General features: G+C 32.6%; 2 protein-coding genes across 2 annotated transcripts in view; both read right to left on the bottom strand.

The window, feature by feature from the left end:
* Window positions 1-852, bottom strand: part of LOC111715452 (C2 domain-containing protein 5) — a 31622-nt gene extending 30770 nt beyond the window's left edge. The window contains exon 1 of the mRNA XM_023490780.1: window positions 832-852. Within this exon, the coding sequence (XP_023346548.1) occupies window positions 832-852 (21 nt within the window). The remainder of the gene's footprint in view (window positions 1-831) is intronic.
* Window positions 853-6592: 5740 nt separating this feature from the next.
* LOC111715774 (uncharacterized) lies at window positions 6593-8468 on the bottom strand. The gene is made up of 4 exons (XM_023491145.1): window positions 8392-8468; window positions 7111-7924; window positions 6982-7034; window positions 6593-6742 (listed from the first exon to the last, which is right to left on the bottom strand). Exons 1-4 carry the CDS (start codon window positions 8453-8455, stop codon window positions 6618-6620), a joined length of 1056 nt encoding a protein of 351 aa, XP_023346913.1. The 5' UTR covers window positions 8456-8468; the 3' UTR covers window positions 6593-6617.
* Between the last annotated feature and the right edge of the window lie 5254 nt (window positions 8469-13722).

Below are 13722 nucleotides of genomic sequence, written 5' to 3' on the forward strand. Positions count from 1 at the left end.
TGTCAGACCCATGTACAAAATTGATAGGGGGGGGGGGGGGGTCCAAAAATCGTATACTAGGAAATTACCACATTACCACTTGTCAAACAAACATTACCATGTTACATGATTGAAAACTGTTGTTTTGTTGTTAGAAATTTATTTTGGTTCGATCAGCTGATATACTCTTGAATTAAGCTGCCTACAGACTACCAGTGCCAGAATCAGTCCTGTACCGACCCGGGTGGGAAAGTCTGCCAACCCTGCAGCCAGCCCCTCTGCTGATCCAGTACATTTAGAAATTAAATAAAAGTCGGTACCGTTCAGCAGAAATGATAATAAGAAGAAAAGGTGAGGAAAATATCTTCCCGCCGACTGAGTTTAAAGTTAATAAATTAAGGAAAGGGGAGTACATATGAATATGATATTGACTCAAGNGGAATTAGGTCGGTTGGTCATAGTGTAAAGAAACTTAGTTGCCCTGGCCTATATTTTTGTAATATTAGCATAATTACAGTATAAAAACAAGAACTGAAACAAATTAGAAGTTTTTTTATTAAAAAATTACTGGTATGACCGCGACCAAAGATCTCATTAGGAGAAAAGAAGACTTGTAGGATTCAGAAATGGATTTGAAACTTACTTTATCTCATTAAATATAGCTAAAGAATAAGATATAAATCATTCTCAAATTCATTCTAAATTTCCAAGTTTGGACAAGGTCTGGGACACATTTTTACTTTTCAGCAACAACCATGTTCCAGCCAACACTGGAAAGGTTTTGAATTTTTTTTCAGTTTTCAAGACTGGGTCAACTTTAAAGTGTCGCAACGTGTAGACCTTTGATTTAACCTTACTAACTAGCTTAAACATTTTTATAGCCCTAAACATTAAGTACATTTAAACATTTGAAAGCACTTGTTTTTGTTAATAAGATGTTGATGATGGGCCTGCAAAGGTTTTTATAAAATGTCCGGTATACAGGCGGAAAAAAAATTGCTAAAAACCAGATCACAATTCAGGCCTCGATGCAAAAAAATTATAGAGAAATCTCTAAAAGCGAAGTCAGAATGGAAATGTGGATCCTCAAAGGAATTGAATTTCTTTTTGTTGTATAGATGTATTTTGAGCATAGGCTCAACCAAGGTTATAATGGAAGGAAAGTTATTTCAGATGTGTACACTGTACACATCTTTTATACTGCAGTGTACTGTCTCTGGGCGGTAATGTAAACACAAGACGGATGTCAAAGCCTGACATGGATCCATCGTTCACATAAAAAATTTATGAAATATTCTGATCATAGGAAACTATTATGTGAATTATCAAAATTATCAAAATAATGCGTTTAACCTCCTCGGGTACTAAACGAACACTGATTCATCTATTCTTTACAAATTCCGCCCAGAGAGAACTGGTTTCAAGAGTATACGCAACTGCAATTAACTTTCCTTGCATTATAACCTTGCGCTCAACTGGCTCGTTTATAAGTTTTGATTAGATTTGAACAAAGTTACTAGTTTTGGTTAAACTTGAAAGTTTAAACAAATTTGAAGTTTCACGATTTTTAATGAAGAATTATTATAAAAACTGCATTAAAGGGACTATCCTCGTAATTTTAAGTCACCTTCCATTTTAAAGTGGGATACGCCAGATTCGAACCTAAGCTGATCAATAATGCTGAAGTCTTAAAGACTTACACCAATTTGATTTGTTCCTTCCGACGCGACTATTTGTTCATATCAACGTATCTATTAAAAAAATATTTCTTAAAAATCTTACTAAATCAGAGTTTTTTATAATCTATTTTTAGTCACGAATTTGAATACCTTAAGAACATTTATATATTTAAAACTTTGGCAGAATCATGAAATTGAGAATATATTTAAACCTCTTGTCTATTTATAAATCTATAAATATTGATTTACTTTTGTTTAAGTGTATTGTTAGAATCTGCTAGTGCCTGGTCTACTGTTTACTGGTTAAACTTTAATATTATTCCAGGAATTAGACTCCTTAGAATTAATTCAATTTCTGAATGGGAGTGTTAACAATATTTCAAGAAACTTTCTCTATTTAGCGGAAAACTGAATTTTTTAATTTAATTTTTATTTAGTGCTATTTTTAAACTCAAAGAAATGTGTACATAAGACATGTTTTAGCATAATAATATTTCTTTTTCATACGTTCCATTTGGACTCTGATTTTCTAATCTTTATAGCTTTGCAACCTGATGTCATAGACTTTTGATATTTTTTTTTTAAGATCGCACTTTCCTTTAGTTCCTGAATGAAAAAGTCTAAATAAAAAGTCTTCATTTTGCTGTAAAAAAAAATTGTAGGTTTTTATTATTATCAAGTCGCAGTGCGGTGATACAACTAATTTAGCATGATAAAAGGTGGCAGGACCGTCATATTTAGAAAATTGAACATCATCATTCCCCTCTACCTCCCCCTCCCCTCCTCTTCTTTGTTGAGGTGTAAAATGTTTTGTAAAGATTATAAAATTTTGTTCACTTTATAATTTTAAATTTTTATATTTTTTATTTTTGATAATAGGGAAAAAAATATACTTCATGTTTTGTATCCAACAAAGAAATTGTTAAGTGAAAAAATATAGTTGAAAACTTTTTCTGTTTAAATTTTCATCCATTTGTTCATTTTTCAACTTTTTAGCAATTAAAGATTAAATAGATAAAAGGAATAAGGATTGGAAAGATAAAGTATAAAGTATTAAAATGTATTTTATTCTATGTTAAATATCTGTGAGCCAGGAAAAAAAAATTATCTTGATCGTTTTTGGTTAGCGTTGCATTGATCTGCATATTTAAATAAAGAAATATTTGTCATGAAATTGTTATAATAATGGAAAATTTGCATGAGCTTAGTTGTTTAAAGTTTTAGGTTCGGAGAAAGGCGACACGTCTGCAAAAAAATAATGCTTTTTTAATATAGAAATGTATCTATGTGTGTAATAAATACAGTAATCCCCATATTTGTTAACCTGAACTTACCTAGATATATTACGTTGTACATTGTCTGTAAATCTAAATGCGCTTATCATTAACTATAACCCAAAACTTGTAATGCGATTAGCCTAGCCTAGCTACGTCTGAAGATGCGTCAAAACTTGTATTGTGATTAACTTATAACTACGTCAGTGAGTGGCTTAACTACGCTTATATATATCCGCGCTAATCTTGTAAATTCGTATATTAAACTTAATCGGTAACATAGATATCTAAAGACACTCATCTTTGATTACATTGATAAGAGTAATTTGGTTCTCGTTGAAACATAAGCGTTGTGATCGTACCCCTTGGTTGGGTATTGATCGCTAAGAGCTTGTGTCCCCGTGGACATTGATAGCTGAGATCGTGCCCATTGGTTTGGCATTGATCCCTTATAAGAGCTTGTTTCCCTGTTGATATTGATAGCTGAGATTGCGCCCGTTGGTTTGGAATTGATCACTGAAGAGCTTGTGTCCCTGTTGACATTGCTAGTTGACAGGTTGTACCTGGATTGATACGGGTCTGGGAGCAGTTTTACTAGTACGGCATTTAATTCAAAATTGGTAGCAGCGGCGAGAATTAAGGAACCCTTATTAAATGCCAAGAACTCCAAGAAAGAAAAATACAGCGATTACCTTGTGTAAATTGTAATAAGAGGAACTGTTTGAGAAGAAACAAGTTAGGATTGCTACCAGAGCGTACAGGGTTCCAGAATGTTTAGAATACCAGAATGTATAGAGTACCAGAGTGGACAGAATACCAGAGTCTACAGTATACCAAATTTGTAACAGTGAACAGTTTTAAATTGTACCCTAGAGTACCTAGTGGAGAATCAGACACCAGAGTACCAGAATGAACGGAGTACCAGACACCAGAGTACCAGAATGAACGGAGTACCAGACATGAAGGAAATAGAAAAATTGTGGAAAGAATTGAAAACAGTAAAAAAAGAGAAGAAAAATTGCGGAAAAAATTGAAAACAGTAAAAAAAGAGAAGAAAAATTTCGGTAAGAATTGAAAACAGTAAAAAAAAGAGAAGAAAAATTGCGGAAAGAATTGAAAACAGTAAAAAAAGATTGAGAGAATGAAAACAATGTTGGAGCAGAATAAGGAGATAAACATGGAAACACAATACATGGAGTCTCTAAATAAAATATTGATAGCTGAGATCGTGCCCATCAGTTTGGTATTGATCGCATGAGCTTGTGTCTCTGTAGACATTGATAGCTGAGATCGTGCCCATTGGTTTGGCATTTATTGCTAAGAGCTTGTGTCACTTTTGGCATTGATTGCTGAGATCGTGCCCATTGGTTTGGCATTGATGGCTGAAGAGCTTGTGTCCCTGTCGACCATGATAGCTAACGAATTGTACTTGGATTATACAGGACTGGGAGCAGTTTAACGAGTACGGCATTTAATACAAGTGCAATGTGCATGTTTTACATTCGTATTGCTTGTTTTTACATGCTGTTTGATTTAAAATGTCACCTTTAAAATCTGCGATATTTGCTTAATTAAGTACCGACAGTTCAAATATTTAGCATAACTAGGCTATAGTCATAATTTTAGCTTATAAATTTTGCTTTCAAATGAAACACCTTTTCTTCTTGTACGTCATAAAAACTAAAAATTTTTGAAGATTCTAATGATTTCTGTGGTGATTTTCAGAACTAAATCTATAAAGTCGAAATTTAAATTTTTAGGACAAATTTTTCATTCTGATTAGCTTCAAACGAATTTGAGTTTAATTAAGGTTCCACTAAAATAATTGGGCCCAGTCAACCTTTTTAGCTTTTATTGGATGCAAAAAAAGACAAAGCCAATACATATATATGATACATATGGGTAAAGTTACCTCGTGTCTGCTGGTTTGCTTCTGGGTTAGTTTGTTTCCTATTAAGCGTAAAAAAAGATGCACCAATGGAACCCCGGGATGATCGATAGAAAGTGAGGTGCTAACCTTAAATTTACATATTAGTATAATTTGGTTCTTAATTCGTGTTTGCTTGGGAGTAGCTGCAGGTGATAAACTATGAATTATTTACTTTAAAATCTGCGTTTAAACACGAACTCCAAAAACAGTTTTTTTTTATTAATTTTACGAATATCTTTATAAATACAAGCTTGTCTTGTTTGGGTGTTTGTCCGTAGGTTAGTTTCTATACAATAAACGTTAAAACGGCTGAACCGATCAGGTCCAAAATTTACTGTGGCTACTCACATCATTCACATGGTAGCTTGTAGAGAATCGTTTATAAAGTAAAATATTCTTTGTGGATAAAGCGGCACGAAGGCCGCGAACACCCTGTAAACGAAGGCCGCGAAACACCTTGTAAACAAAGGCCGCGAACACTCTGTAAACGAAGGCCGTGAAACACCCTGTAAACGAAGGCCGCGAAACACCCTGTAAACGAAGGCTGCGAAACCCTGTAAACGAAGGCCGCGAAACACCCTGTAAGCCTAGTTTGATAATTGTAACTACAGAAATCAATTGTTAAAAAGGCAAATAGGTCTGAAAAGTAGAAGGTGTTGAACGTTCTGTATTTAAAATATGGTTTGAAAGTTGTAAATGTTTTGTAAATATTCTATTTGTCAAAACAAGTCAATAATTAGCTTTTTATAATTCCCAGCCACAGAAAGTAATCAATGAAAATAAAAAGCTTTATTTACTATTTATTTATTTATTGGAATCCCAGCGCTGCCCAGGTTACTAAAAATTACTCTTGCCGTTTACCCGCACTTGGACGATTTTACCGTGATACTAAATCATCGCTATTAAAGTCGATCCACTCAACGTAGAATCTCAAAACCGAGTTAAGAACATTCCCTAGTTACCCAATCATATTTTGAGGCAAATCGGTTAAGGGGTTCCTGAGTTTTGATCGGACAAACAAGCAAACAGACAGACATACAAACAGAGATTATAACTTTTTATATAAAAGATATACATAGCTTGTCTGGGTGTCTGTTTGTATCCAATAAACATCTGAACCGATCGGACCCAAATTTTTTGTCAGACCTCAGACCTTGGGAAGGTTTATGGTTAATCAAATTTCAAAAATATGCTTCTACCAAAATTCGATTTTGAAAGTTTTGAAAATCCACGACATATCTATATATAAATTTGGCTTGTCTGTCTTTGTGTCTGTCTGTCTGTTTGTATCCAATAAACGTCAAAACGGCTGAACCGATCGGGCCCAATTTTTTTGTGAGACATCTAGGGACTCCAGGGAAGGTTTATGAATCATCAAAATTTCAAATATTTGTCTCCATCAAAATTCGATCGTCATTAAATTTTTAAAAATTTTGAAAATCCGCGAAATTTTTTGTGAAAATCCGCGAATTATTTTTGTTTTGTTTTAGAAAGAAGGGCGCGAAGCGCCTTGAATTTCTAGTTTTTTTTTTATAAAATTCGCAAATTTTTTGCTTTGTTCTCGTTTTACTATTTATACTATTTATACTATTTATATATATATACAAAGAGAAAATGTTCACAATTAAAATAGAAGATGGACGCGAAGTGCCCTATAAGCCTAGTGTATATAGATTTTCATAATCATTTCTTTTTTTTGTTAAGTAATTTAATTATTGGGTACAACTACAAATGTTAATGTTAAAATTTATTTATTTAATTTTCTTGGATTAGTATTTCTTCTTCTACATCTTCTACATCTTCTAGTGTGGTTAGAACATAGATTACAGCCTTCTCTATATCTTCCGTAGATATAACCTTGGGATAGGAGAACGATTCAACTAAAAATATCACAAATTCAAAAATTCGTCTTCAATTCATGATAGTAATATGAGTTCTGCTAGATCAAAGAGTCAAAGTGTGAACTATCAGAGGTTTACACCATCAGGTTGCAAGTATAAAGGGATTAGAAAATTAAAGATTATGGCAAGCATTAAATTCCTTCTTATACCTACCGAACTAAAATAGGAAATAAAAAGACAATATTTTTCATAATGTTTGGATTTTTTGTTTGTGATTCCTGGTGCATTTGCAAGATGACATGGTGCAGGAACAGATAGTGGCCGAGGGGTCCTAAAATTTAGAAGAAATTAGAATATAAAAAATCAAATTAGAAAAAATGGTTAAATTAAGTTAAATTAATTCTTACTTGATCGTAGTTATTAATGAACTACTTCTCCTTGGTGGTGGGGGTTTATGCCGAATGGTTCCAGTACTATTCCTCGAAGGTCTAGGACTAGGTTTAACTCCGCCATTCGTCAGATCTTTAGAACTCATGTGCAATCCTTCAGAATTGTGTACACTATTGTTCCGCAGTTTCGAGGATTTTTTCCTCAACGGTACAGGACTTCTGGAAGGGGAACTGTTGTTGTTGGAAACTTTGGAAGGAAGATTTTCTAGTTTATCATTTGAAACTTCAAGGTCGGGATGAATATCTATCTCCGTATATTGATGGATTCCATTTTTAAATCCGCAATCTATTGTGGAAGCTCGTCTGTGTTTCCTACTTTTATAGTGTATTCTTATAATGACATAAATGAAGATACAAGAGCAAATGAATAAAAGTATTGAAGCTATTATTAGCAAAGTTGTTTGAGTAATAGCATGAAGTTTGCTCACATAGTGGGGTTTAGGAATAAACATTTCTTTCTCAGAGATAAAGTTACTTATAGAAAAATATTCATTGTTATAATAAAATAAAGGAGAATTATTTTCAACTGAAAGTTTAATTCTACTGATATTAAGGTTAAAGAATAAACTCACATTTACAAAAAACGGTTTAAAACTTAATTCATTAACGACTATATCTAAGCTGTCACTGTCTGTCAAGTTTGCAAGTGAGTTTTGTAATAACGAAATGAATTCTAAGCTCTGGGCAACAAGAACTGATGAGTTTCCATTTAGCTGGATAAGATAGTGTTCAATCTTGGGTGTACTTTCAACACTAATATCTTGGCCATAATCTGAAAAACATAAACTTTAAAGGGAGTGTTCACAAACAAGTGTCTAGGCTAAATTTGATTTTTTCAGTAATTTAAAAAAAACGTTTAGAAAAATCGTTCGAAAATGGAATTAAATTTGGTATGCTTTCATTGTAAAAAGGAAAGGATCAGTTTGAAATTAAATAAATGAATTATGTTTTAACTGCGATATACCTTTACTGGATTCTGCACTATAAGCGACGATATATCATATAAAAGAGACTATTTGATTCCTAATTATATTCAGGTTCATCCTTTACCCCAATTTTCGCGAACACTCTCTGTTGGAGAATGTAGAAAAGTTTTAAAGATAGTGTTTTCAAACTTTTAATGTATAAAGAAAACCCTTTTTTTCGGAGAAAGATTAAGCTTTTTGAATAGAAAAACGTTCTCATTTTATTATCAATTTTTACACATTAACTATTTTGAGGGAGGGGGAGGAGGCCCACCTGCTATAGCCTTTGTTGTAAGAAACTGCAAAGACAACAGTAATACAGCAGTACGCAAAATCATTTTTCTTGAGCAGTAATCTGAAAATAAAATTTGATTTAAAAATTCTAACCGTTTATAAAGACGCAAGTTTTAGAGGTATCTATAAAAATAGTATTTAAAAATGTTAAAAGGGACTGTAGCTGTAATTTCAAGTGAACCTACATTTATAAAGTTGTATATCCGATTCTGAACCGTTCCCTTAAAAACTTTGTGAGAATCAAACACTTTTCAAAGTTATAAAAACGACAATATCTTCCACATTATTAATCAGATAATGGTTTCAAGTACACCGTTGTTAATCGGCCATGCCCCTTGTGGAGTATAGGACAGAAGAATAGCGGCATCAGTTACTTAATTCGATGTTAAACAATAATTAAATAGATTTTTTGATAAAGTAGAGAATAACAGTTTTCTTGAAATCAGATTATCTGATTTTCAAATTCAAAGCGAGACAAAATACCAAATAATAATTATTAATAATTTTTATTGCATCATCAAAGTCATTGAAATTAGAGCACCGCCCCTTTTACAGATGATGATTGCTTAAACTTTGTTCGAAGCCTATTCTGACTCCCTTTGAATCCCTTAAACAATGTCTAGTGTAAACAATTAACAAGAAAGGGAAATGACATTTAGAAAATGTCATTATATTTTCATGATCTACATTAGGTCCATTGTCCTTCTAGCCTTTGCAATATATGCATAAAGGGACTGTTCGCGGAACAGATGGATACATTTAAAAACACAAGTAAAAAAGAATTGAGTCTTTTTCAATTGTCATTAACTCTGATTTTCTATTCCCAATATCATTGCAACCTAATGTTGCAAAAACTCGATTCCTTTCAGATTTAGTAAATCCAGTAATTTCTACGACTAAGATGTAATATACCATCATGGACTCTCTGTGTTTATATTCTTATGAGATATGACTGGCCTGAAAATCATTGTTAATTTCTTCATTTTTCTAATAATTTTTTAGAAATTTTTAGAAGAAAAAAATCTATTCCAATTTATTTCTATTTCAGTATTTTTAATAGGTTTTAAATTACATCTCATACATGTTCCTGTATAGCTGTATTTTCTAAATTGAATTAAAATTGTTTTTCTAAAAACCAATTCCGCAAGCATGCAACGTCGTACCATTTTTTCATATGTAATTACACATAAAAATTATTATTATAAAAACTATTGGATTTTAAATAAATATCTAAATTTTAAAAGTATTATTATAGTTTCTTTTTGAGTTTTCCAATACTTCTCAATTTCTCAATTTCTCAATTGGTTGCAAGATGTTGATTGACTAGTTGACACGCTGTAAGCATAAAAATTAATGACTGTTCAATGATTTTTATGATGTCTTATCAAAAGATTGATCAAATTCATATTTCGAAATAGTTCTATTCACTGTGAACATTGAGCAAACTTTTTTTGTAAATCTAGTATGCCACCTATCTACCCAGAAATGCGCGAAAAGTTATGTTTTAAAAAGTATGAACAAATATTTGCAACTCCCCCCCCCCACAGGCAAATACATTATTTGGAAAAGTTATGTTTTAAAAAGTATGAACAAATATTTGCAAACCCCCCCCCCCCACAGGCAAATAAATAATTGGGAAAAGTAAGTAACAATTCCTTGAAGATGCAACAAACCAATTATTTTAAACAATGATAACAGCGAACTTGAAATATCCTAATTTGTATTTTTAGTACCCACAAACCTAAAACTGGTTTGGGACCATATTTTGGCTACACATCTTAGTTAAATAATTCGCCCACATAGCACCATTTTCTTTACTTCTTATATACAGGGATATCCACAAATTATGAGACTGTAAAAACGACTAAAATATGATAATTTAACGGTCAAATTAAGTTTTTTTTTGCAAATATTATTAGTTGGCAATGAAATAAACAAGCTTACAGTTGAGCCATTCATCGAGCCATTAATATAAAAAAGAGTGAGTAAATTCCGTACAGTCGTCTTTGAAGTCAAATCCTTTGAGGGTTACCCTGTATTAAAACTATAAGAATAGTATAACAATCATGAGAATAATCATAATAATTAAAGGTATGAAATGACAAATTGAAATGAAAACGTTTCCAAATTATCAATTATTTAATGAAACGATTTCAACTGTTTTAAACATGTCTCAAAACTAATAGGATATAGATAATAACACAGTATTTACTGCCTTCGGTCGACAGGATTCTAAATTGGATTGGTACGGACAAAATATGAATATATTCTTTGAAGAAACGTTGAAATTTTACATTTAATATACTTCTATTTTTTACTTACGAACGAAAATAAAAAATGGACGTACAAAGATGTCATGTGTTTGTTTACATTTCGAATACCTAGCAGTACACCTCGTAAATAGTTTGTATATTTGCACTGTGATGTGTACACTACGACCTCTAGTTAAAGACTCAACTTAAAGCCTGAAATTCTAAACACAAGCTCAAAAGTTTCAGGGATGAATGATTCGCCTATGAACGCTCCCCTGTAATTGTACTCTTCAATTAATCATGATTCTAAAATAATGTCTTAAAAATGCAAAAATATCAAAAATATTTTTTGAAAATATAAGTACTTTACCCTGAAATGCACCTTATAATCTTGCCTATAGTTCAGGGCACTATGAGCAGTGCCAAGTTCTAAACTGTGTCTGCTTATTTACAAATTAAAATGAAAAATTGAAACAACATTTCAATACATACAATCTACAAATTACTGACATTGAAAGATCTGCATATGCCCACATGAACATAATATCAAAAACATAAAAAATGATAAAACTCTTGAAGTAATAATATTGTAAACCTATAAGCTGTAGAAATGATCTGGATGTGTTATCATGGTAGGCTACACTGTAAAACCAATGTCTGCTAAACTTTACAAACTCTGTCTGCTACTCTAAGCTGTTGTCTGCTACACTTTACATGACATTTATACAGTAAATAAGCTGTGTCTGCTACACTTTACAAGCTGTGTCTGCTATACTATATGGTGTGTCTGCTACACTATATGTTGTGTCTGCTAGACTGCTTAACTATACAACCTGTGCCTTCTACAATATATACTGTGTCTGCTACACTATAAAAGTTGTGTCTGCTCCACTACATAAGCTGTGTCTGCTACACTATATAAGCTGTGTCTGCTACACTATATAAGCTGTGTCTGCCACACTATATAAGCTGTGTCTGCCACACTATATAAGCTGTGTCTGCCACACTATATAAGCTGTGTCTGTACATATATATATATTGTAAGCTGTGGCTCCTTGCACTGTAGAATCTGTGTCTGCTACAGACAGTATATAAGCTGCTACAGACAGTATATAAGCTCCTACAGGAGGATCCTGAAGATATTTATCAAGATGACAAGAATTATTGTGGAACAAACAAAACCAAGGTTGTTTATTATAATTCATATTTTCATCCATTTTTCAGTTACAAGAAGTGTCATTTTAGACATAAATGAAGAAAAAACATGATGTTATCACAATGAAAGAACTAAATCCAACAAATGTCTCTCTATGCACATTGAAAATTAATAATTTTTTGTTCTAAAGTTTGTAATTTTCTACATATTAAGGAGGTCATTCCCCCCCCCTTCTCTCATCACAGAAACACCCTGTTTGAACTTATTTTTAAATCTACGAATTAATTAAAAGTTCTCAAAATTCCAAGTTTAATAATGTTGATGAATACAGAATCATTTACCAAATGTAATTAAGCTTTTAAATGAAAGTTCTAAAAAGATTTGAAGAATTTGATCAATGTCATTAAATAAAGACTGAAAAAAGACACATAATTTGTAAATAGAAATACTGTTGTTTAAATATTTTATTTAAAATATAGAATTAGATGAAAATTTTAAAATGTTTTAACATCCAAAATTAAATACGCAGATCCTAGTTGAAAAATTTATCACAAAATTAGCATCTCTAGTTTAAATCTCAGTCCTGTATCTCAGACCTGTTTCCAGTCCTGTATATCAGACCTGTTTCCAGTCCTGTATCTCAGTCCTGTATCTCAGTCCTGTATCTCAGTCCTGTATCTCAGTCCTGTATCTCAGTCCTCTATCTCAATCCTGTATCTCAGTCCTGTGTCTCAGTCCTCTATCTCAGTCCTGTATCTCAGTCCTGTGTCTCAGTCCTGTATCTCAATCCTGTATCTCAGTCCTGTATTTCAGTCCTGTATTTCAGTCCTGTATCTCAGTCCTGTATCTCAATCCGGTATCTCAACCCTGTATCTCAATGCTGTATCTCAGTCCTGTATCTCAGTTCTGTATCTAGTCCTGTATACGGTCCTGTATCCAGTCCTGTATCCAGTCCTATATATTAGACCTATATCCAGTCCTGCGATCTCAGAGTCCTATATACAGTCCTGTATATTAGACCTATATCCAGCACTGTTCCTCAGGGCAAATACATCATCATATTTGAGATGCTAAGTAGGGTGCAAACACCGCAAAAACTCTCGTGGACCAGGAATGGTTCCAAAAAATGATTCTATCAGCGGCATCTGTCTGTTCAAACCAGGGTTTGGAAAATACTTCTCAGTTTTGCGTGCTCATTTCTTTTTTTTTTAAATTCATAAACGTCCCACGCAAAAATAACTAGACCTAAGCATGTCAGGACTTTATCAAAATAGATTCAGTCAAATGTTAGACGATCATTCAAAAGGTTTAAAAACTAAAATACTGAACATACGTTTAAGAGAATCGACAGTAAAGACTAACTTACTATTTTTGGTCTCTGAAAATGTGTCAAGGGAAAAGCTCGGGACAGTTTTGTTTTGTTCTGTTTCGGATTTTAGTCAGATTTGCCATACTAGACTTTTAGGGCGCTTCGCGCCCATCTTCTATTTAAATTGTGAACATGTTCTTTTTGTTTACATTTTAAAACAAAGAAGAAAAAAATTTTTCGGATTTAAAAAAAAAAAATTCGCGGATTTTCAAGAATTTAAATTTTTTTTACAAAATTATAAACCTTTAAAACACATTTTTTTATTTTTATCATTCATAAACCTTCCCTGTGGTCACGTGATGTCCCACAAAAAATTTGGGCCCGATCAGTTCAGCCGTTTTGACGTTTATTGGATACAAACAAACAGACAGACAGACACCCTGACAAGCCAAATTTATATATAGATTCTTGAAAATCCATGATTTAAAGAAAAAACATTTTCCAGAATATTTTATGTCTTTAAAGTTGACTGTGAAGTGATAGACTTCGTCCGACTTTAATAATTTGCAGGAGGGAGCAGGAGGGAGCAGGCCT

The sequence above is a fragment of the Eurytemora carolleeae genome, unplaced genomic scaffold, assembly GCF_000591075.1.
Source record: "Eurytemora carolleeae unplaced genomic scaffold, Eaff_2.0 scaffold14, whole genome shotgun sequence".
Taxonomy (NCBI): Eukaryota; Metazoa; Arthropoda; class Copepoda; order Calanoida; family Temoridae; genus Eurytemora; species Eurytemora carolleeae.